Source organism: Ruditapes philippinarum, unplaced genomic scaffold (assembly GCF_026571515.1).
Source record: "Ruditapes philippinarum isolate M1 unplaced genomic scaffold, ASM2657151v2 ctg2624_1_1_1_1, whole genome shotgun sequence".
Taxonomy (NCBI): Eukaryota; Metazoa; Mollusca; class Bivalvia; order Venerida; family Veneridae; genus Ruditapes; species Ruditapes philippinarum.
In genome coordinates this window covers 122,467-140,532 of record NW_026856741.1, presented here as the reverse complement: position 1 = coordinate 140,532, position 18,066 = coordinate 122,467, and the positions used below count along the sequence as shown (strand labels likewise).

At 36.2% G+C, this 18,066-nt stretch overlaps 3 protein-coding genes across 4 annotated transcripts in view; 1 reads left to right on the top strand and 2 right to left on the bottom strand.

Moving 5' to 3' along the window:
* LOC132747574 (mutS protein homolog 5-like) overlaps positions 1-2,408 on the top strand; it is a 47,784-nt gene extending 45,376 nt beyond the window's left edge. The window contains exons 27-28 of the mRNA XM_060736993.1: positions 217-290; positions 897-2,408. Coding sequence (XP_060592976.1) covers positions 217-290; positions 897-1,002 — 180 coding nt within the window. The 3' untranslated portion in view covers positions 1,003-2,408. The remainder of the gene's footprint in view (positions 1-216; positions 291-896) is intronic.
* Positions 2,409-7,808: 5,400 nt separating this feature from the next.
* On the bottom strand, positions 7,809-11,771 carry LOC132747570 (uncharacterized). 2 transcript variants are annotated; one of them, XR_009628142.1, is made up of 5 exons: positions 11,426-11,771; positions 10,725-11,005; positions 10,040-10,262; positions 9,344-9,502; positions 7,809-9,023 (listed from the first exon to the last, which is right to left on the bottom strand). XR_009628142.1 is itself a non-coding variant. In XM_060736988.1 (3 exons), exons 2-3 carry the CDS (start codon positions 10,924-10,926, stop codon positions 10,087-10,089), a joined length of 378 nt encoding a protein of 125 aa, XP_060592971.1. In that variant the 5' UTR covers positions 10,927-11,005; positions 11,426-11,771; the 3' UTR covers positions 9,605-10,086. The 2 variants fall into 2 exon arrangements, 1 of the variants encoding a protein (XP_060592971.1); XM_060736988.1 differs by lacking the exons at positions 7,809-9,023; positions 9,344-9,502 and having other exon boundaries at positions 9,605-10,262.
* Positions 11,772-12,438: 667 nt separating this feature from the next.
* Positions 12,439-13,200, bottom strand: LOC132747573 (proton-gated ion channel subunit pbo-6-like). Its single transcript, XM_060736992.1, has one exon. The coding sequence runs from the start codon at positions 13,198-13,200 to the stop codon at positions 12,439-12,441; it is 762 nt and encodes a 253-aa protein (XP_060592975.1).
* Positions 13,201-18,066: the final 4,866 nt, after the last annotated feature.

Sequence of the window (18,066 nt, the reverse complement as noted above, 5' to 3'; positions counted from 1 at the left end):
CTAGTCGGACTACCAGATTGGAATATTCACTAGCCCAAAAGACATTTCACTAGCACAATTCATTTGTTCAAAACAAATATTTATATTGTCTCTGAAAATACAGTAGCCTGGCCGGGCTTGTTACTTTAAAAATTTAGTAGTCAGGGGCTATAGGACTACTGCTAATTTCGAACACTGTTAACACTAATTTCTGAAAATCCATCTTCCTTTTTCTAGGTATCTCAATTAATAAGACAATGTAAACCCGTGCAGAGACGAGATACCGTGGCAACTGAAACTCAATTTAAAAGGTAAGCACTCAGTTCAATAATGAATAATATATAATATAATGACATCTTTATTTCACAGCATAAAATTTTTGACATTTTGACAAAATTTGTAACATCTAGTTCAAGAAGGAATTCATTTGATTTGTTTGGTCTCTGAAAATGAAAACCAGGCTTGTACAATATTGATTTTATATGGATTTTTTTTACTTGAAGTTATGGAGTACAATAGTGATTTGATACGAATTTTTTGGACTTGCATAAAGAAAACAATGGTAAATTAATCAAATTGGATCCAATGATGATTTATTATGAGATCACATTATGCAAAAGTTGGAAGTTCAAAATGGTTACATTTTATAAGGTGTATAATAAATTTAACTCCATCAGTTTGAGTGATTTTTGTACAAAAATATAATTTTTAATAGTTTAATACATTTTCACTTAACTTTGCTCTTGGCACTACATTGATGACAAATGTGTTGAAAGTAAAAGAAACTTTAAAACAACCCTATCTATAAAGCATGTAACCACACTCCTCAGTTCCAAGTTATTTTATTAAATTGCTTGTTATTTCATTAAAATATATAGAATTTGAGTTTTCAACATAACTTTTGTGATATTTTTCAGATGCCAGACAATTGTTAACAGATTTATGGACCTGGATCTTGAAACTGCAAACCTCAAATCTTTCCTGACCGGTTTTGTTCTGCCAACCATTGATGGGAAAATGTGAACATGAACATGTGTCTTTACATTGGTTTCAAGAAATTGCAGACTTTGGATTTATTCTTCCATTCATTTATGGAAAATTGTAAACATTTACAGTCTAGTTGTTGTTGTTGTTGTTTTCTAACCATTTCATGGAATATTTGAATTTAGATTTATCTAGCTAGTAAAGGAAACAAATTTTTTACTGATAAAATCAGGGTAACGCTCATTGTATACATTGACATCTAGATTTGTTTTCCTGTTCCTTGTATGTCTTTGCTGACAGCAGCTGATCTTGCCCATGTGACCAATGAAGCATTCTGGCCATGTGATCAATGCAAACCAATGCAGCATTTTGTCCATGTGACCAGTAGCATTTTGTCCATGAAACCAATGCAGCATTCTGCCCATGTGGCCAATAGCATTTTGTCCATGTGACCAATAGCATTCTGTCCATGAAACCAATGCAGCATTCTGCCCATGTGGCTAATAGCATTTTGTCCATGTGACCAATAGCATTCTGTCCATGAAACCAATGCAGCATTCTGCCCATGTGACCAATAGCATTCTGTCGATGTGACCAATAGCATTCTGCCCATGTGGTCAATAGCATTTTCCCCATGAAACCAATATCATTCCGACCATGTGACCAATAGCATTCTGTCCATGTGACCAATGCAGCATTCTGCCCATGTGACCAATGCAGCATTTTTCCCATGTGACTGATATCATTCTGTCAATGTGACCAATGCAGTATTCTACCCATGTGGCCAATAGCATTTTGTCCATGAAACCAATAGCATTCTGCCCATGTAGCCAATAGTATTATGTCCATGAAACCAATAGTATTCTGTCCATGTGACCAATGCAGCATTCTGTCCATGTGACTAATGCATATTCTACCCGTGTGACCAATGCGGTCTGATCATGGTCTGTGGTTTGCTATTCTTTTAGTTTTTGAAATATTTTCTTAAAATGATGAAATTCAAAAATATTGTCAACATTGAAAGAGGGGCAAGTCCATTTAAGATGAAGGTATATCACATTTGATTCATCATCCTTAACAAACCATTTCTAAAGTGCCATGTAGAGAAACATTGTTATTACCCAGTAGGATTTAAGCATATAGTTTAAGCATTCATCATCCAAAGTCTTTTACACATACATACATGTAGCCTTTGATATATCTTTAATATTCTTACACAATTACTGTCAGGTATTTAATATCAAAAATTGTTCTAATTTCTTTTACATAGTTTTTAAGTGTGATTACACATAAAACCATTATCAGTGCCATAGTGTGTTCACGTTGTTTATAAATGATACATGTATTATGCTATTTTTGTTATTTATCATGAGAAGTTTATTGATTTTATGAGATATCTTGTTAAAATTGTTAAGTTTTACATAAATAAAGGTTAGTTAAATTTAGTTATATTAAACTGCATTTTATTTTTTACTATCCCCCACAAAAAATGTAGAGGGATATATGGTAAAAGTTTCCCTTTGTCCTTCCTTCTGTTTCACTGAGGGGGAGTGCAGTGCACAAGAATGAGAACAACCTTTCATAATTTTTGAGTTGTTGCCCTTTGTTGTTCTTGATGCTTTATTTTTGTCTGCAGCAAAACTTGAAAAGTAAGATATAAACTTGAAAATTCATAGTCGAAAAGATCTCATTAACTAGGGCTGTCCGTGGCGGAGTGGTTAAGGTCTTTGACTTTAAACCTCTTGCCTCAGATGTAGGTTCCAACCGTGCAACCGTAGGAGGTAAAGTCTGCCCAAGTCTCTTGACATTGATTTTTGACAGACTCGTGACCCTTTTTGAAATTAGAAAATTCTTGATGCAACAGCACTTGAATTTTTTACTAAGTTATATAGACCTTTAGTATATTATGATTTTAAATTAATCTTAAAAAGGCTAATGATTGTTTTCACTTGAAAGTTGATTTAAGTAAAGTATGACCCTTTGCTGCCTGTGTTCATATGTGATTTACAAGAGAAAATTCTTCTGTGTGCACATAGGGGGAAAAGTACATGTAATCCCTGAAGAACATCGAAATTGAAAATGCAGGCTTGGTTTGATTGAGCCTGCTCATGGAAAGTGCAATCTACTTTTCGTTTCATAAACGATTTCAAGAACTATTGTCACCAAGTGCCCCTCCCATCCCTACTCTCATGGTTTCGAGTATTTTTAAAGGGAAGGGGGTGAATAATGGGTAAACGCTCTTTGTTTAGGAAATAGATATCAATTCTGAGTGCATTGTTGTAGAATAATGCACGGTTTGAGTTCAAATGCGTAGTAATATAATTACAAAGCATTTGAATGAAAAACGTGCATTATTATACAATAATAATAATGCACGAAGAATTAATATCTATTTCCATTCTAACACGTCAAGAAAAAATATAATTATTATTATAAAGTTGGACTCTATGTTTGGTGGTTAAATTTGTTTTCGCCTCAGAGTTTCCCATAAAAACGTTCTTTAAAGGATATTCCAGTGGGTTGAAAAAAAACTGTCGATAAATATACCGTGTGTAGAAACATTTTGAGAATAACAAATTTTGAAAACGTTGGTAAAACTTTGTTTTTTTATTTTATTTCACTCTATAATTTTTCAAGCGAAATACAAATTTTTAAAGTGAAATAAATGTAAAACTTAACTTGTTTGCGACATTAAAATAGCGTACTTGATTTGATTGTTTTGCACGTGCTGTTTGGCGCTATATTGTGACGTCACGTAAACAACACTTTAAACGTCTGTACAGCGTTAACGACTGCATTAAAGATATTGGTGTTCGGATTCATTTTCTTAGTTAGACCATTTTCTTTCATTCTAGATAGCTTTCACAACAAAATTCGACAAAAAATGTTTTTATTTATTAGATTTTTTAAACAAAATGGCGCCCTCAATGTGAAAATACACAGGGAGGTAATAAGAACGGCGAGTGCATTGTTGTAGAATAATGCACGCTTCGGGCCTTCTTTGTTTATATAGAAACAAATCCGATAGTGTTAGAATGTTTATTTCATATGCGAGTTATAGGAATGCTTTTGCACAAAGCTTGTGACGATTCTAAAAGGTTTTCAACCCATTATTATTGCTCTAAAACCTGGCTTTATGACACTAAGAAAGTGGTCCATAGACATATATATATATATTATATGTTATTTTGGTTTTGGAGTGATATATGTGGATATATTACCTGTTAAGATTTTATATCACCCGAGCCGTTAGGCGAGGGTGATATTTTATCTTGGCAGGTAATATATCCACATATATCACTCCAAAACCAAAATGATAATTTTATTACCCTTCCCCTGCCGAGTTTAGACGATTTTTTAAAAAATCATTGCTGTTTCAAATGAAACGTCGAAATAAGATTCCCTTTAGGATACCTCTTCGTCACAACATGACGTCACATAAATACATGACGTATTTTTCCCGTACCTTACGAAAGTAAACAAGAGAAAAGGAGTAGTCTGTTGAACGCACTTTTTTGTAATTAATATCAAGCTTTCACAAGGTCATATTTGTTTTCGATACTGATGGTTATATGTATCATTACTCTACTTTGGTAAATATTTATCATTTGACAGTAAAAAAGTGCTTTTAAATCGGAATTTACAACGCGTATAATCGAACCGTACGCGCATCACCTCAGCGCATGTTGTTTACAACGTTGGGTACCAAACGGGGAAATTTAGTGTGTATATTACCCGTCTGGCTCGGTTATATCAATTTCTTTCGGGTGATCAATATCCAATCAAAAAGGCGGAAAAAATCTGGAAGGGTAATAATATATGTTATTTTGGTTTTGGAGTGATATATGTGGATATATTACCTGTTAAGATTTTATATCACCCGAGCCGTCAGGCGAGGGTGATATTTTATCTTGGCAGGTAATATATACACATATATCACTCCAAAACCAAAATAATAATTTTATTACCCTTCCCCTGCCGAGTTTAGACGATTTTTTAAAAAATCATTGCTGTTTCAAATGAAACGTCGAAATAAGATTCCCTTTAGGGTACCTCTTCGTCACAACATGACGTCACATAAATACATGACGTATTTTTCCCGTACCTAATAAATGTAAACAAGAGAAAAGGAGTAGTCTATTGAACGCACTTTTATGTAATTAATATCAAGCTTTCACAAGGTCATATTTGTTTTCGATACTGATGGTAATATGTATCATTACTCTACTTTGGTAAATATTTATCATTTGACAGTTAAAAAGTGCTTTTAAATCGGAATTTACACCGCGTAAAATCGAACCGTACGCGCATCACCTCAGCGCATCTTGTTTACAACGTTGGGTACCCAACGGGGAAATTCAGTGTGTATATTACCCGTCTGGCTCGGTTATATCAATTTCTTTCGGGTGATCACTATCCAATCAAAAAGGCGGAAAAAATCTGGAAGGGTAATAAATATATATATCGTAATAAAAGTTAATGAATTTAGTTTCGGTAAGATTGTATGCTTCTTCCGTTGATGATAAATAGTGTTTTTGTAATAGAGAACAAAGGCCGTATGTACCGCTTTCTTTTAATATGATTCCAATCAAAGACACTGGAAAACAAATAAACGTGAAAATTGATTTATTAATGAAAAATAACATTTAAGAAAGTAAAGTCCTTTAATTAAAAGCAATGAGACTGTTAGTATATTTCCAATGTTAAAGTTATAACTTTGACACAACAACTACTTATCTATACGTATATTTAATAAAGAATAAGGCTGGTATCATAAAATAGATTTCTTACATGTCATAAATACATGTCTTGTCTATCCAAAGTTACATTTTTGTTAACCTTTTTATTAATTTATTTCTTTCCTAGGAATGAAGTGTAAAACCCGCTTATTCTGGTGAGCAATAAATTAAAAGAACCTTGGAAACCTGTATTTTTTATGTAAATTGAAAACGCCTTTAAATAACATGAACAGTCCGAATTTCAAACGCGGATTCATTTCACGAAAACAAAACTGATTTTCCCAATTAGAATGAGCGGGTGCTTGCCTTAATATAATAAAAAGTAATAAGATATTTAAAAAGATAAGAAAGAAAATACTACATAAAACGGTCTTTTTTTCCACACTTATCTAAATGTTTCTTAAGAAAAGAGTTAAGAATGTTATAATGATGCTTTGGGGAAAAAAGACTCGCAATTATGGTTCACAAAATGGTTTAAATATGACTTTGTAATAATGTTTCTCAATGTAATATTTTGACATGAAATATGTTTCTAAAGATAATAGTTGAAGGTAATTAATGAAAACATATGATAGTGTTTCTAAAGATCGTCGAACGTAGAATATGATAGTTGAACAGGTAATAACTAATAACATTTCTTAAGATAATAGTTGAACGTGTAATAAAAAAGGATATTTAAATGTCACAAAAGTTTTTTGTTGAAAATATTCTTTATAATCTTGCAAAATTACAACGATGGTCTTTCAAAACACAGTAGATTCCAGCTGAACCATGTTACGTATGTAATACCTTAAATTACTTTGAAACTTGTATAAAGGCGATAAAATAAGACACATTTAAATAGTTTCTCTAAACCAAGTACTTTTACCACTACACAAACCAAAAATCTACGCGGACTCAGCTAACCAATATGTCAAACTAATACTATTTAACGATGATGATGATGATTAAAATCAATTGGTGATGTACTAGTGATGAGTGTTTGTAAAGAACAGCATCTGTTACAAATTTGATACTTATATTTTGGGCAATCACATTTTTACCGTTTTAACTGCTACGAATGCGTTTTTTTAAACATGATTTTAAATTGAAATGAAAATTTTCATACATTTGCCGCCATCTTGGATTTTTCAGTCCCCCGAGAATTTCACGGAAAAGATCTATGAAATCCCATTTCGTAATCTAGAGACTTAGCCGAACATTTTGGTATATGTCCTTTGTTTATGATCGAGGACTTAAAGTGAGTAATGGGAACCGTTTTGCAGTTCTTTACATTCTATTGCTAATTCCCAGCAAACATTTTATATCGGCCCGACATCGGCCCGATATTGGATTCTATATCGGCCCGACATCGGCTGCCGATATCGGCCCGATGTCGGATGTGCAACTCGGCTACACATCGGGCCGATATCGGCAACCGATATCAGCTGCCGACATGCAGCCGATATTGTGCCGACATTCACAGGTCATCGCTTTTTCTTGCTAAAACTCCTTTTTCTTGATAGTTAAACCCCAATGCAAATAAGATAGGCAAAAGAAAAACAGAAGAATGCATCCATTTCAACAAATTTATTTAAACCAATAAATTTAAGGCTACGTTTGAGCTCATGGGATCATTCTAATAATAAAGAATTATAAAGAGACTATGGAATTAACAAACACGATCGCTGTATTCTCTATTTCACTGTCAGTAAACAATTTACATGGTAAAATCTAGATTATTTATATAAAACACAATGTTCTGTTCACTAAAATGCACAAATAGAATATATATGAGGAAATTCATATTCATCTGTTGCTAAACAATTTCTTCTTAAGAGGATTTTATTAAAAAATTAACCCATAATGTATGGTTAAGATATAAAAAGATTGTAGTAAACTAATCAAATTTACTGGAAATTGTAGAATACAGAGTGTTGTAAGAACTTGCATCCGCTTTAATAACAGCAAAATGTCATTAAAATATATTAGTTTGTCCCTTAATGTTCAGGAACTATACAAACAAATAATATATACAGTTACTTTATGTGAAAACGACTAGAACTCACATACATGTAAAAATGTTATATAACTCAAAGTTATAATTACTATTAAAAATACCAATATCCCAAGTCACAATACAAAAAAACAAAACAAAATATAAGAGAACTATAATAGGGCTTATTTTGCAACACATTGTTTCTGACTAGAAGGAACTCATGTTTCTGATAAAAACAACACAAAAATATAAATGCAGATATACATCTTTACCAACATAAAATGACTAGGTAATACTGTAACAACTTTCTACAAAAACGACTTGGATTGCAGCACATCACAACCATATTCACATATTTGAAAATCACAATAGCAATAAACAACCTTAAAATAACCTGCAGTTTTTAAATTGAAATAAAGATATGCAAATCTCTTTCCAGACTATTAGCTATCACTAAATGTTTAATAGATTCATACACAACTGACAACAAAAACAATACAGTAAATAAAAGTTTAAACAAAAGTAAATGAAAATGTACATGTATTATGCAAACATGAAAAACACATCATTAAATATGTAAAATCACAGAACTAAGGCTATTTACATGATTTAGTTTAACAATTATGCATGGTTAGAAAACAACAAATTTATGTAAATGACTAGAGTATTTGAATAATATATTACTGATAATAAAATAATATGATTGAGGTACAGTAAAAATCATATAAGATTTATGTATGAATTCAATATTGATAACCATACACAATAAAAAAATAGGTTATACACAACAAAAACATTAAATGTCTATCCTACAAAAGTTAATTAACAAAGGAGAACACAAACTTTATACTGAAACAATACCAATTAACAAATAAAGCTTTGTTTTGAGATCTAGCATTATAACAAAAATCATATAAAAAAAAATTGCACATACATATGTGAATTGATATGTGTAGACTGATCAACTTGTTTTTATATAGCCAAAAAAATGTACAATACTAGAAGAGTATTCTGCTAGCAAAAAAACAAAAAAAGGTGATTGCAAATGTTAATCCCCAAAGTCATTTAGAGAGTTGTTTAATTTTGCGTCATTTCAGATGTGTGAAAGATGGATGAAAGTGGAAAATTTTGAAAATCCTAAACAGCATTTAGACAAGCAGTTTCAAAAGAAACTAACAAGAAAAATATTGAATTTTCTATGTGTCAAATCAGGATTAAGCCTGAAAACTTTCACCCATGGATGGTGGTCTTTTGCGCTTCTTACGCCCCTGTCCCTGTCACTCGCCATCCTAGTTAAAGTTCCACCTCGACTGCTGTGCACTTCTTGCACTTCATAACTGCTTCTGAAATAAAAATGAGAGCAAATAAAACAATGAGTTAATCATTTAACGCATGCCTCCACGTTTTTATGGGGTGGGCAAGGTGCTACGCATCATGTCTGCATTCTAACACAAAAGTTTGACTATAATATGCCTATTAAATTACTTAAATTTTCCGCAGTGATAAATTACAAACTTCTATTCTACATTCAAAACTTACAGTTTTATATAAATAATGTACTATGTAGAGTCTGTGTAAGGTCTGTCCCACTGTATGCGACTTAAGTACTGTTATAAACACATGTTCTACTAATTGACCATTTAATCAAGAAGCATTTGCTTACTTGTCACTGCCTGGGCCAGCTTGAGTTTTCCAAAGGTTCTTTTCCCCTTCTTTCCAAACCAGTTGAACTGGACTGCCAACTGGTTTGTCAAGAATTGCCTCATTATCGCCTCAACATGTCTGCCTTAAAGACCCCGCCTTGCGCTGATAGATACGAAACCTGCAATAAAATTTCCAACAAAATATTTAATCGATAGCAATTTATGATTATTTATCATTTATTCACTCTAGCCATATTTAACATTTTTAACTCAATAAAAATCGAGTTTTTCTTAAATTTAGTCTTAGTATTGGACTTTGGTGATTGCATACTTTGTAAGTAACAAACATCCTTCATCATATATAAGCAGGAATTAAACTCAGTGTCTTAGATTTAAGCTTTTATTTTGAAAAGATATAAAAATATGTCCTTTATACCAGTTCTTATTAAAAGTGCTGTACAGCATGTATGGAAACTTACTTCAAGTTGTATTTGAAAGGATAGCTTTTATTAACAAAATAAATGTCACAAGAAAAAAACTTTTTTATAGTTTGAATCGAGGCAATATCAATCATCCAGCACTCTGACTATAGAAAAGCAAAAACTATGATTTATGTACACAAATACACTTCTTCAACACAGCTAAGAAACATGCATCAATAGCTACTGAATATCTGCTAATCTGGATTCCTTTAGTCCTTTAAAATAATAACTCACCAAGCCATTAAAACATTCTCCCTCCTCTAGTTCCGCCTCAAGGGCCTCTAGCTCCTCGCTGGTGGATGCAGGTAAGTTGAGGTTTTCGGGTTTCTCTGACAACCTAACACCCCCACCGTGGCCATCTTCGAAACAATGCCCAGCACCTGGTTCATGGTTTCCAGGAGCTCAACCCGACGTCTGGACATGGCTTCCATTAGTGTAAACATTATGATATCCCGGGCTTAAAAGTAAAAATGTAAGACACTGAATAGCATACACATTTCATAGCACCATAATTGTAGGGATTAGTTTATCTAAATAGTTTACACAAATATTTTTTTAGATTAGCTAGTTTTCAACAGTATTTCAGTTATTAAGGATGTAAACAATCTTATAATGAAAATAATATAAAATATTTGTCATTATTTACTGAAATTTGATAATGGAATTAATATTAAAATATTTGTCATTATATATTCACTGCGTATTAGAGTTTTACATTTTCAAGAAACTAAAAATTATACCTTCATCATATCTTTTACTTATGGACCAGTATATATTTTATTAATAAATAACTCTTCATGGGAAAAGTGAAATTCTTAGCAATATATAGTCTTGGTACATGGTGTTTCTGTAATATCGACCAGCAAACAAATAGTATAAACAGCTTGTTTAAGTTTTCAGCATAAGAATATACACATACCCACTCCAGAACGTGGAGTCCCGGTAACACTGGTACTGGTAGCTGACGCGCAGTCTCTCACAGAAGGGGTACTCGTACTCATGGCAGGCGCTGTACTTGTATGTACAGTGGCAGGAACAGGTTGCTGGGAGTGGGACCCAGCCAGACTTGTTTCAAAGCAGCCAGCCTTCAATGGGGATGACCTCTGTGGAAGGCTGCACATGTTATTCTGACACGGGGATGCTGGGGATATTGGCACCTCTGGCTCATCCTCAGATGACGAGTACAGTCTTGCAGGAAGCCTGAATTATTAATAAATGCCATTCTATAAGTTATTTATTCATGTGTCAAAAACAAAGTAAAGTCTGAAATATATTTTTATTATTTTTAACATTTACTTTTAACAATTACAGCATCCTCAGTCTTCACACTAATACATAAAGCCTGAAGCATGGGGCTTATAAAATCACATTGGGATTATAAAAAGTTTGATAGAACATTATTAAAATGATTTTTAAAAAACTGAAAGTGAATAAAAAACAGATTGCATGCTAAAATGCCATATAATGGAACATACTAAAGAAGGCTAGTCGCGAAAATACATTTCAAAAAGTTAAATCACGTTTTTGTTACGATATTGTCAAGATTATATTTAAATATCAACAGCACTCATTTCTTTAATACAACCAAAATAATTGTATTTAATAAATACATGAAATCACCAGATAAAAGGTTGATTTTTTTCAGATCTCTTGTTTCGCCGTTGGATTCCAAATCGCGCCAGACTTTAAAAGACCCGGATGAACGGTGCGGCGGTAAAATACGCTATTGTGCAAATCGCAAACGAAATCGATTAAATTTTGATCTATCGACTGGCACACTTTGTAATATGTTTACAATATGAAATACTAAATGGATTAACATTAATAATCCATTGAATACTCAATAGTTGGAAAAAATACTTCACAGTGCAATTATATATATCGGCCCGATATCGGCCCGATATCGGTAACCGACATCTATATTCCGACATGTAGCCGATATCGGCCCGATATGGGAATGTTTGCTGGGTTATCACATACCCGTGCAGCTTTTGCGATTCAGTAAAAATGGTATTGCACGACCGTGCATATATTTTGACGTAACTTCATTTGCGTTATATAAACATAGCGTCACGACGCGCTAAATGTTAGCACTACAGGCGCGTCAATAAAAAAATGTTGTTTTTTTTTACTTCAAACGGTATTTATTTTTGTTATGTGATAAATAGAATATTAAATTCGTGTAAGTTCATTACTGAATTTGTTAAACTCGTTGAATAAAATAATATGCTCGCATAATATATTTTTTTATTCAATTCGTTCAATAAATTCAGTATTAAACTTGCACTCAATCAATATCCTATATATATTATAATATATGAGCCGCGTCACGACAAAACCAACATACTGGGTTTGCGACCAGCATGGATCCAGACCAGCCTGCGCATCCGCGCAGTCTGATCAGGATCCATGCTATTCGTTTACCAACCCTATAACAAGTAGAGAAACTAATAGCGAACAGCATGGATCCTGATTAGACTGCGCGGATGCGCAGGCTGGGATGGATCCATGCTGGTCGCAAACGCACTTTGTTGGTTTTGTCGTGACGCGGCTCATATTATTGGCGTCGATATATATACTGATACGACTTTAGGGAGGTGTTACACCATATATTGATAGTTTAAACAGTTCATCTAGAAAGTCCAGAAAATAGAGTCTTCCTCATGCTCTGAAACAGCTGCCAAACAGATAAGTATAATAGCGGGTGTAATTGTTATCACTACAAACAATGCACAGAACATTATCTTATCAACTGCCTTGCCGACGTCCTGCCATGTTAAATTTTCAGTGTCGTCTGTGTCAGAAATAATAGTATTATCACTCTTTTCCTCCTTGATTTCCTGCAGTTCTGTTATCTTTTTGTCATTTTGTGCGTTTACAATACTGTCTTGTTTGCTCTTTAGCTTGTTTCTACCAAATCGGGAAATTTTTAATATTAATTTGTAAGGCGATGAGATTGGAATAGCCGTATCTCTTTCATAAAGAAAGTTGTTGAAAATGACAATTAAAGTTGATACAATGCTAAAAAGTGTAGCAAAAAGAATATAAACACACATAATTGCTACAGGGTCAGCTTGTTTTGGTAATTCATCAGTGATGACGGTCAAAAACACACTTAAAGACAGCATAATTGTTAAAGAAAACCCCATGCGTGCCGTTGTTGGTATAAGAAAAGCAAAACAGTTTAAGGCTCCAATTCCGTTCATTGGAATGATGATAGTTAGAAGATAAAAAGTAGGTTGTCTTTCATAAATCAGTCTGTATGTTATGGTTGGCGGATCATTAACACCAATCCTGTACTGAATCGAGTCTGTTTTCAAGAACCATCCACTATTTTGAATATAGTATTGAGTTGAAACAGAAATGTTGTTAGCAACAATCTTCATCTTGTCCATGGTGTAGTCGACAGAAACGAATGTTAAATAACATGCATGCTTGTCAAAAGGCCAGTATTTCATATTGAATTTACACGAAGTCTCATAAACATCTCCGGGAGTAAATTCGGCAAATCATGCGGAGGTGAATTTTATACGCATCCCTGACCCAGATAAAGGTTCAAATGTCATTGATTGAGCTATAGAAATCGCTGGTGACCAAACAGCACTACTTTTGATATTCAAATTTTCAATTCCATTATACTGGGCCGGCGTCCATGTGATGCGCTCATCAATCCAGTATGATGAAAGAACCAAAGCTGTTGATATGGATCCACGTATAGGGTCCACATCCGGTTGACTGTAGAGTAATAATGTGACAACAACGTTTATAACTTCACTCTGATTGTTTAATGGAATGATGTCAGCATCATATGATGTCAAAAGTGAAGTTTTTAGATCTGTTGCATTTTCATACGACTGGCTGTTTACCTGCCCACATTCAATTAATATAAACAGGAGTAGTGGTATAACCTTCAGTAGTACCAGAATTTCTTTAGCCATTGTTTGAAAAAAATATCCTCTTTTTAAAGACTTCCTTTTTAATCTGTTATCACAAGTTGTGTTTTAAGTTAAACTGATTAATGAATTATTCAATATGAATTCAGGAATGAAATATCCATTTTATTAAAACGAGTTGCACATTTTTAGTTATTCTAGATACAATTCAAGAGTATTAAATTTTGTATCTTATCCAAAGTTTATATTTAAGTTGTAGTGGTCCGAAAATTGTTATATCCATGTGTCACCTACGAGTATTTCTATTATACTCTTAGTATTCCTATTACAGGTAATTGCTATACTACTTATGCATTCAGGCGTGTTAACAATTTACTTTTCAAAAGAGTTGCTTATAATTGTGTGCCCGGTATATAATGATATAAGATCGGCGGCGACTTTAAATAAACGCATCGACATTTAATGACATTATTATAAATGATGTATATAACAACATGACAAACACGGAAAAAATAGTATTTCTCATTAAAAATCACCAGAAAAAAATGATAAAATTTCTTGTTAAAGCATATGTGTTAAGGAGAAATTTTCTGTATAATATGTAATTGACTTTTAACGAGCCAATAGTGACAGCATGATGATATATTGACTGTCCATTTTCTGAACAGCAACTTTGATCTCATTTAAATGTTCCATTTTAAAAGATATGTACTGTATTTGTATATATATAATAAGGTTACTTATAGGCCCAATACTTACTTACTTACTGGCGTTCGCTCTACACGATCACGCCAGTATCCGCGATGAAGGTTGTGGTCCTCCGCAGGTCCTCAACGTCTCCGAACAGCTTCTGCTTGAGTGTTGCACCTCGGGGCCACGTTGCTCCTCGCTCCTGGTCGTGTCTTTTGCATCTTTGGAGGATATGCTCTGTAGTCTGGTCCTCTTCTCCACAGGGACATATGGGGGACGGCACCATTTTGTACTTCCTGCACATGTGTGCATTCAGTCTGTTGTGTCCCGAGCTCTTTCATTGTTTCTCTTTTTTTTTTCATCTGTGAGGAAGACTACAGAGGTGATCTCTTCTGGCGAGTTTTCTATCAAAAAGACTGCCTTCATGAGTGCCTCAGTCTCTGCTCTGTAATTGCTGCAGTGCTTCCCAGTGGCGATGTAATGGGCTGTTTTCTGGCCTGACGGGTACGTTATGTGAATACCACCGCCTCCATCTTTAACGGCTCTAGTGGCTGACCCATCTGTGTATACATTGGTCCATGTGTCCGAAGGATAGTCTGCGTAGATAGCCGCAAGTGTCAGACTTCTACGGATGGTTTCATTTTCCTGTTTGCCCATGTCTAGTCCAGGAATAGCAAGTGCCACTTTGACTGCAGACAGGTCATTTGCTGAAGGGTTGGTGATGTCTGCTCGGCCCAAGGGAATTGACTGAGTGTTTAGTTCAGCTGCATGCTCTCTACTCAGCTTCTTTGCTTGATGTACAAAGCTGCATCGCTTGAGGCGGTTCTTGGCGAATCCCTCAAGTTTGCTGTTCATGGGGTGGTCTGGGAGGGACTGGTACTTGTTTGCCTGGAGAAGGACCTTGGTTTGTCTTCTTTCATGAAGTGTTTTAATTCCGGTCAGTTTCTCCATGAAGGCGATTGGTGTAGACTTGGTGGCCCCTGTGATGATACGAAGTGCCTGGTTCTGTACTTTATCCAGGGCTTGCTGGTTTGTCTTGGCTGTTGTGGACCATGTGGCTGAGCTGTACTCCATGGTGGGTCTTACTGTGCCCTGATATACAGTATTCAGTATTTGCTCATTTGCACCCCAGGTTGTCCCAGCAAATTTTCGCATCATCCAAAGTTTCCTTCGTGCCGTCCCTTCTACACGGCTGATGTGTGCTTTCCAAGTCTGCCGCTTGTCAAAGGTGACCCCAAGGTATGTGGCTTCGTCTTCCTCCTTCAGTGGAGTTCCAGCCAACATGAACCTCCCAGCTCTCTGCTTTGTTGACAAGGTGAACAATGTGGTGGACGACTTCTCTTTGTTGATCGTGACACACCAGTCTTCGGCCCATGCTGCGAGTTTGTCCATAGCTCTTTGCATTCTGTATGTGGCCGTAGAGGCATGTTCTTCTTTGCACCATAGCACCAGGTCGTCAGCATAAAGAACAGCATGAACTCCCTTAGGCAGTTCAGACACCAGGTCGTTGATGAAGACCAGAAAGAGTGTCGGGGATAGGACTCCACCCTGTGGGACGCCATGGCGTAGCAGGAACTTCCTACTGTTGGATTGGTTCAGGCTGACTCTGGCTCTTCTATTAAACAGATAAGAGTTGATCCATTGCATAGCCCCTCCAACTCCATTCCTAATGAGCTTTACTTGTAGCCCTTCTGTCCAGACTTTGTCGAACGCTCTTTGTAGGTCAATGCATGCTGTAAGGACCACCTTTTGCTCTTGGAGTGCGTCTTCGACTTCCTGCGCTAGGTATGTAGTCTGGTCTTCTGTGGAACAGAATTGCCGGAAACCAGCCTGTTCAGATGCCAGCAGGTCATTGGTCTCCAGGTACCACTTCAGGCGTGCGTTCACAATCCTCTCCATTGTCTTAACAACACAGCTGGTGAGGCTGATTGGACGGTAGCTGGCTGCCTTTTTTGGGTCCTTCCCTTTCTTCAGTATAGGGATCATCGTTGCCTCTCTCCAAATCTGTGGTAGCTGCCCTTGTTTCCAGCTGTAGTTGTATATGTCCAGGAGTTTGCACATTGCTGTATTGCCCAGGTGTGTCAGCATCTCATTTGTGATTCCGTCAGGACCGGGAGATTTTTTGGTCTTTAGCTGCCTGAAAGCTGCCTGAACCTCATGAAGCGTCAGGCGCGAGTCCATGCACTCTGACGTGACCTTAGGTGTTTTCCTGTCCCTTTGTTCTCTTCTTGCTTCCCTCAGTCGTTCACTGTTGATGGGGATGTCGCTGACATCTTTGTAGTTTTGGGCAAAGACGTTTGCTGCTTGTTTGCCCACCAACAGCTCTCCCTCCTCTTCCAAGGTAACTGAGCCTCTCGCTTTGTCTTGGTCGTCGTTCAGCTGTTTTGTCAATCTCCACAACTTTCGGCCATCTCTCTCGAGGTTCAATGAAGCTGTCTTGTGTCTCCAGCTCTTTCTTTGGGCCTCTAGCTTGTGCCTTAGGAATTTGGCCTTGGCATGCTGTAAGTTGTGGTTTGCCTCCTGTGAGGGATTGTTTTCGGCTTCAACTCTGGCTTCGGACACCTTGGTTTGCAGCTCCTCTAACTGTTCACTCCAGTAGGGCTTGTAGTCTTTCCTCGCACCTCTAGGGATGGACTGCTGTGCTGACTTGAGGATGCATTGGTTGAAGTCCCTGACTATGTTGTTAATGTCTCTGCTTTCAACTCTGATGTCTTTGCAGAGTTCATCACTCACAGACTGGAAAAGGGGCCAATCAGCCTTTTTGTAGTTCCATCTGGGTAAGCTAGATGACATAGAGACAGAGCGGTCCAGTATGATGAGGACTGGACGGTGATCACTGCCTCCAAGTTGATCAGTGACTTTCCATTGGACATGTCCGTGTATGTCGTCAGTACAGAAGGCAAGGTCAGGCGTTGATGTCGAGTGCCATCTTCTCGAGTAAAAAGTTGGAGGATCCTCCGGCTGATTGATGAGGTTCAGCCTGTTGTCATCCTGCCAGGTCTCCACTTCCTCTCCTCGGTTGTCCATGTGGTCATATCCCCAGCTTTGTGAGTGACTGTTGAAGTCTCCAACAACCACGAGGTTTGTTGCTTCCATTGGGATACTGTCTAGGGAAAGAGCGTTGTCATTTGGAGAGTACATATTCACAAGAGTCATTTGAAAGCCGTTCAATCTGAGGCTCAGCACTTGGAATTCCGAAGTCATCCATATGCATTTTAGTCTGGATAACATTGATGTTGTTCCTGACTAATGTCATGATGCCTCCTTTCTTTCTGCCAACCCTGTCACTTCGGAAGCACTGGTATCCTCTGATCTTAAAGGATTTAGCTGGTTGCAGGTGTGTTTCCTGAATGCAACAGACATTGATGCCATTCTCATGAAGGAAGAGCTGAAGTTCAGTCTTTTTGTTGAAGACTCCTTCTGCGTTCCAATGCATCACTTTGAAGTGTTGCTGTTGGACTTTCCTCCTCCTTGGCTTGTTGTAGCCCTTTGGTCTCCTCTTGGCATGATGGAAGGAGTGACCCCCAGTAGCTTTGGGTGGACTCTGTCGAGGCTCAGAGCCCGGCACTGTATCTTCCTGGAGGGATTCCAAAGATCCAGCACCACATCGATGAATATCATTGTTTCGTGTAGTCATAGCGTTGGTTACGTGATGCAGTGGTTTGTTAGAGAGTGCCA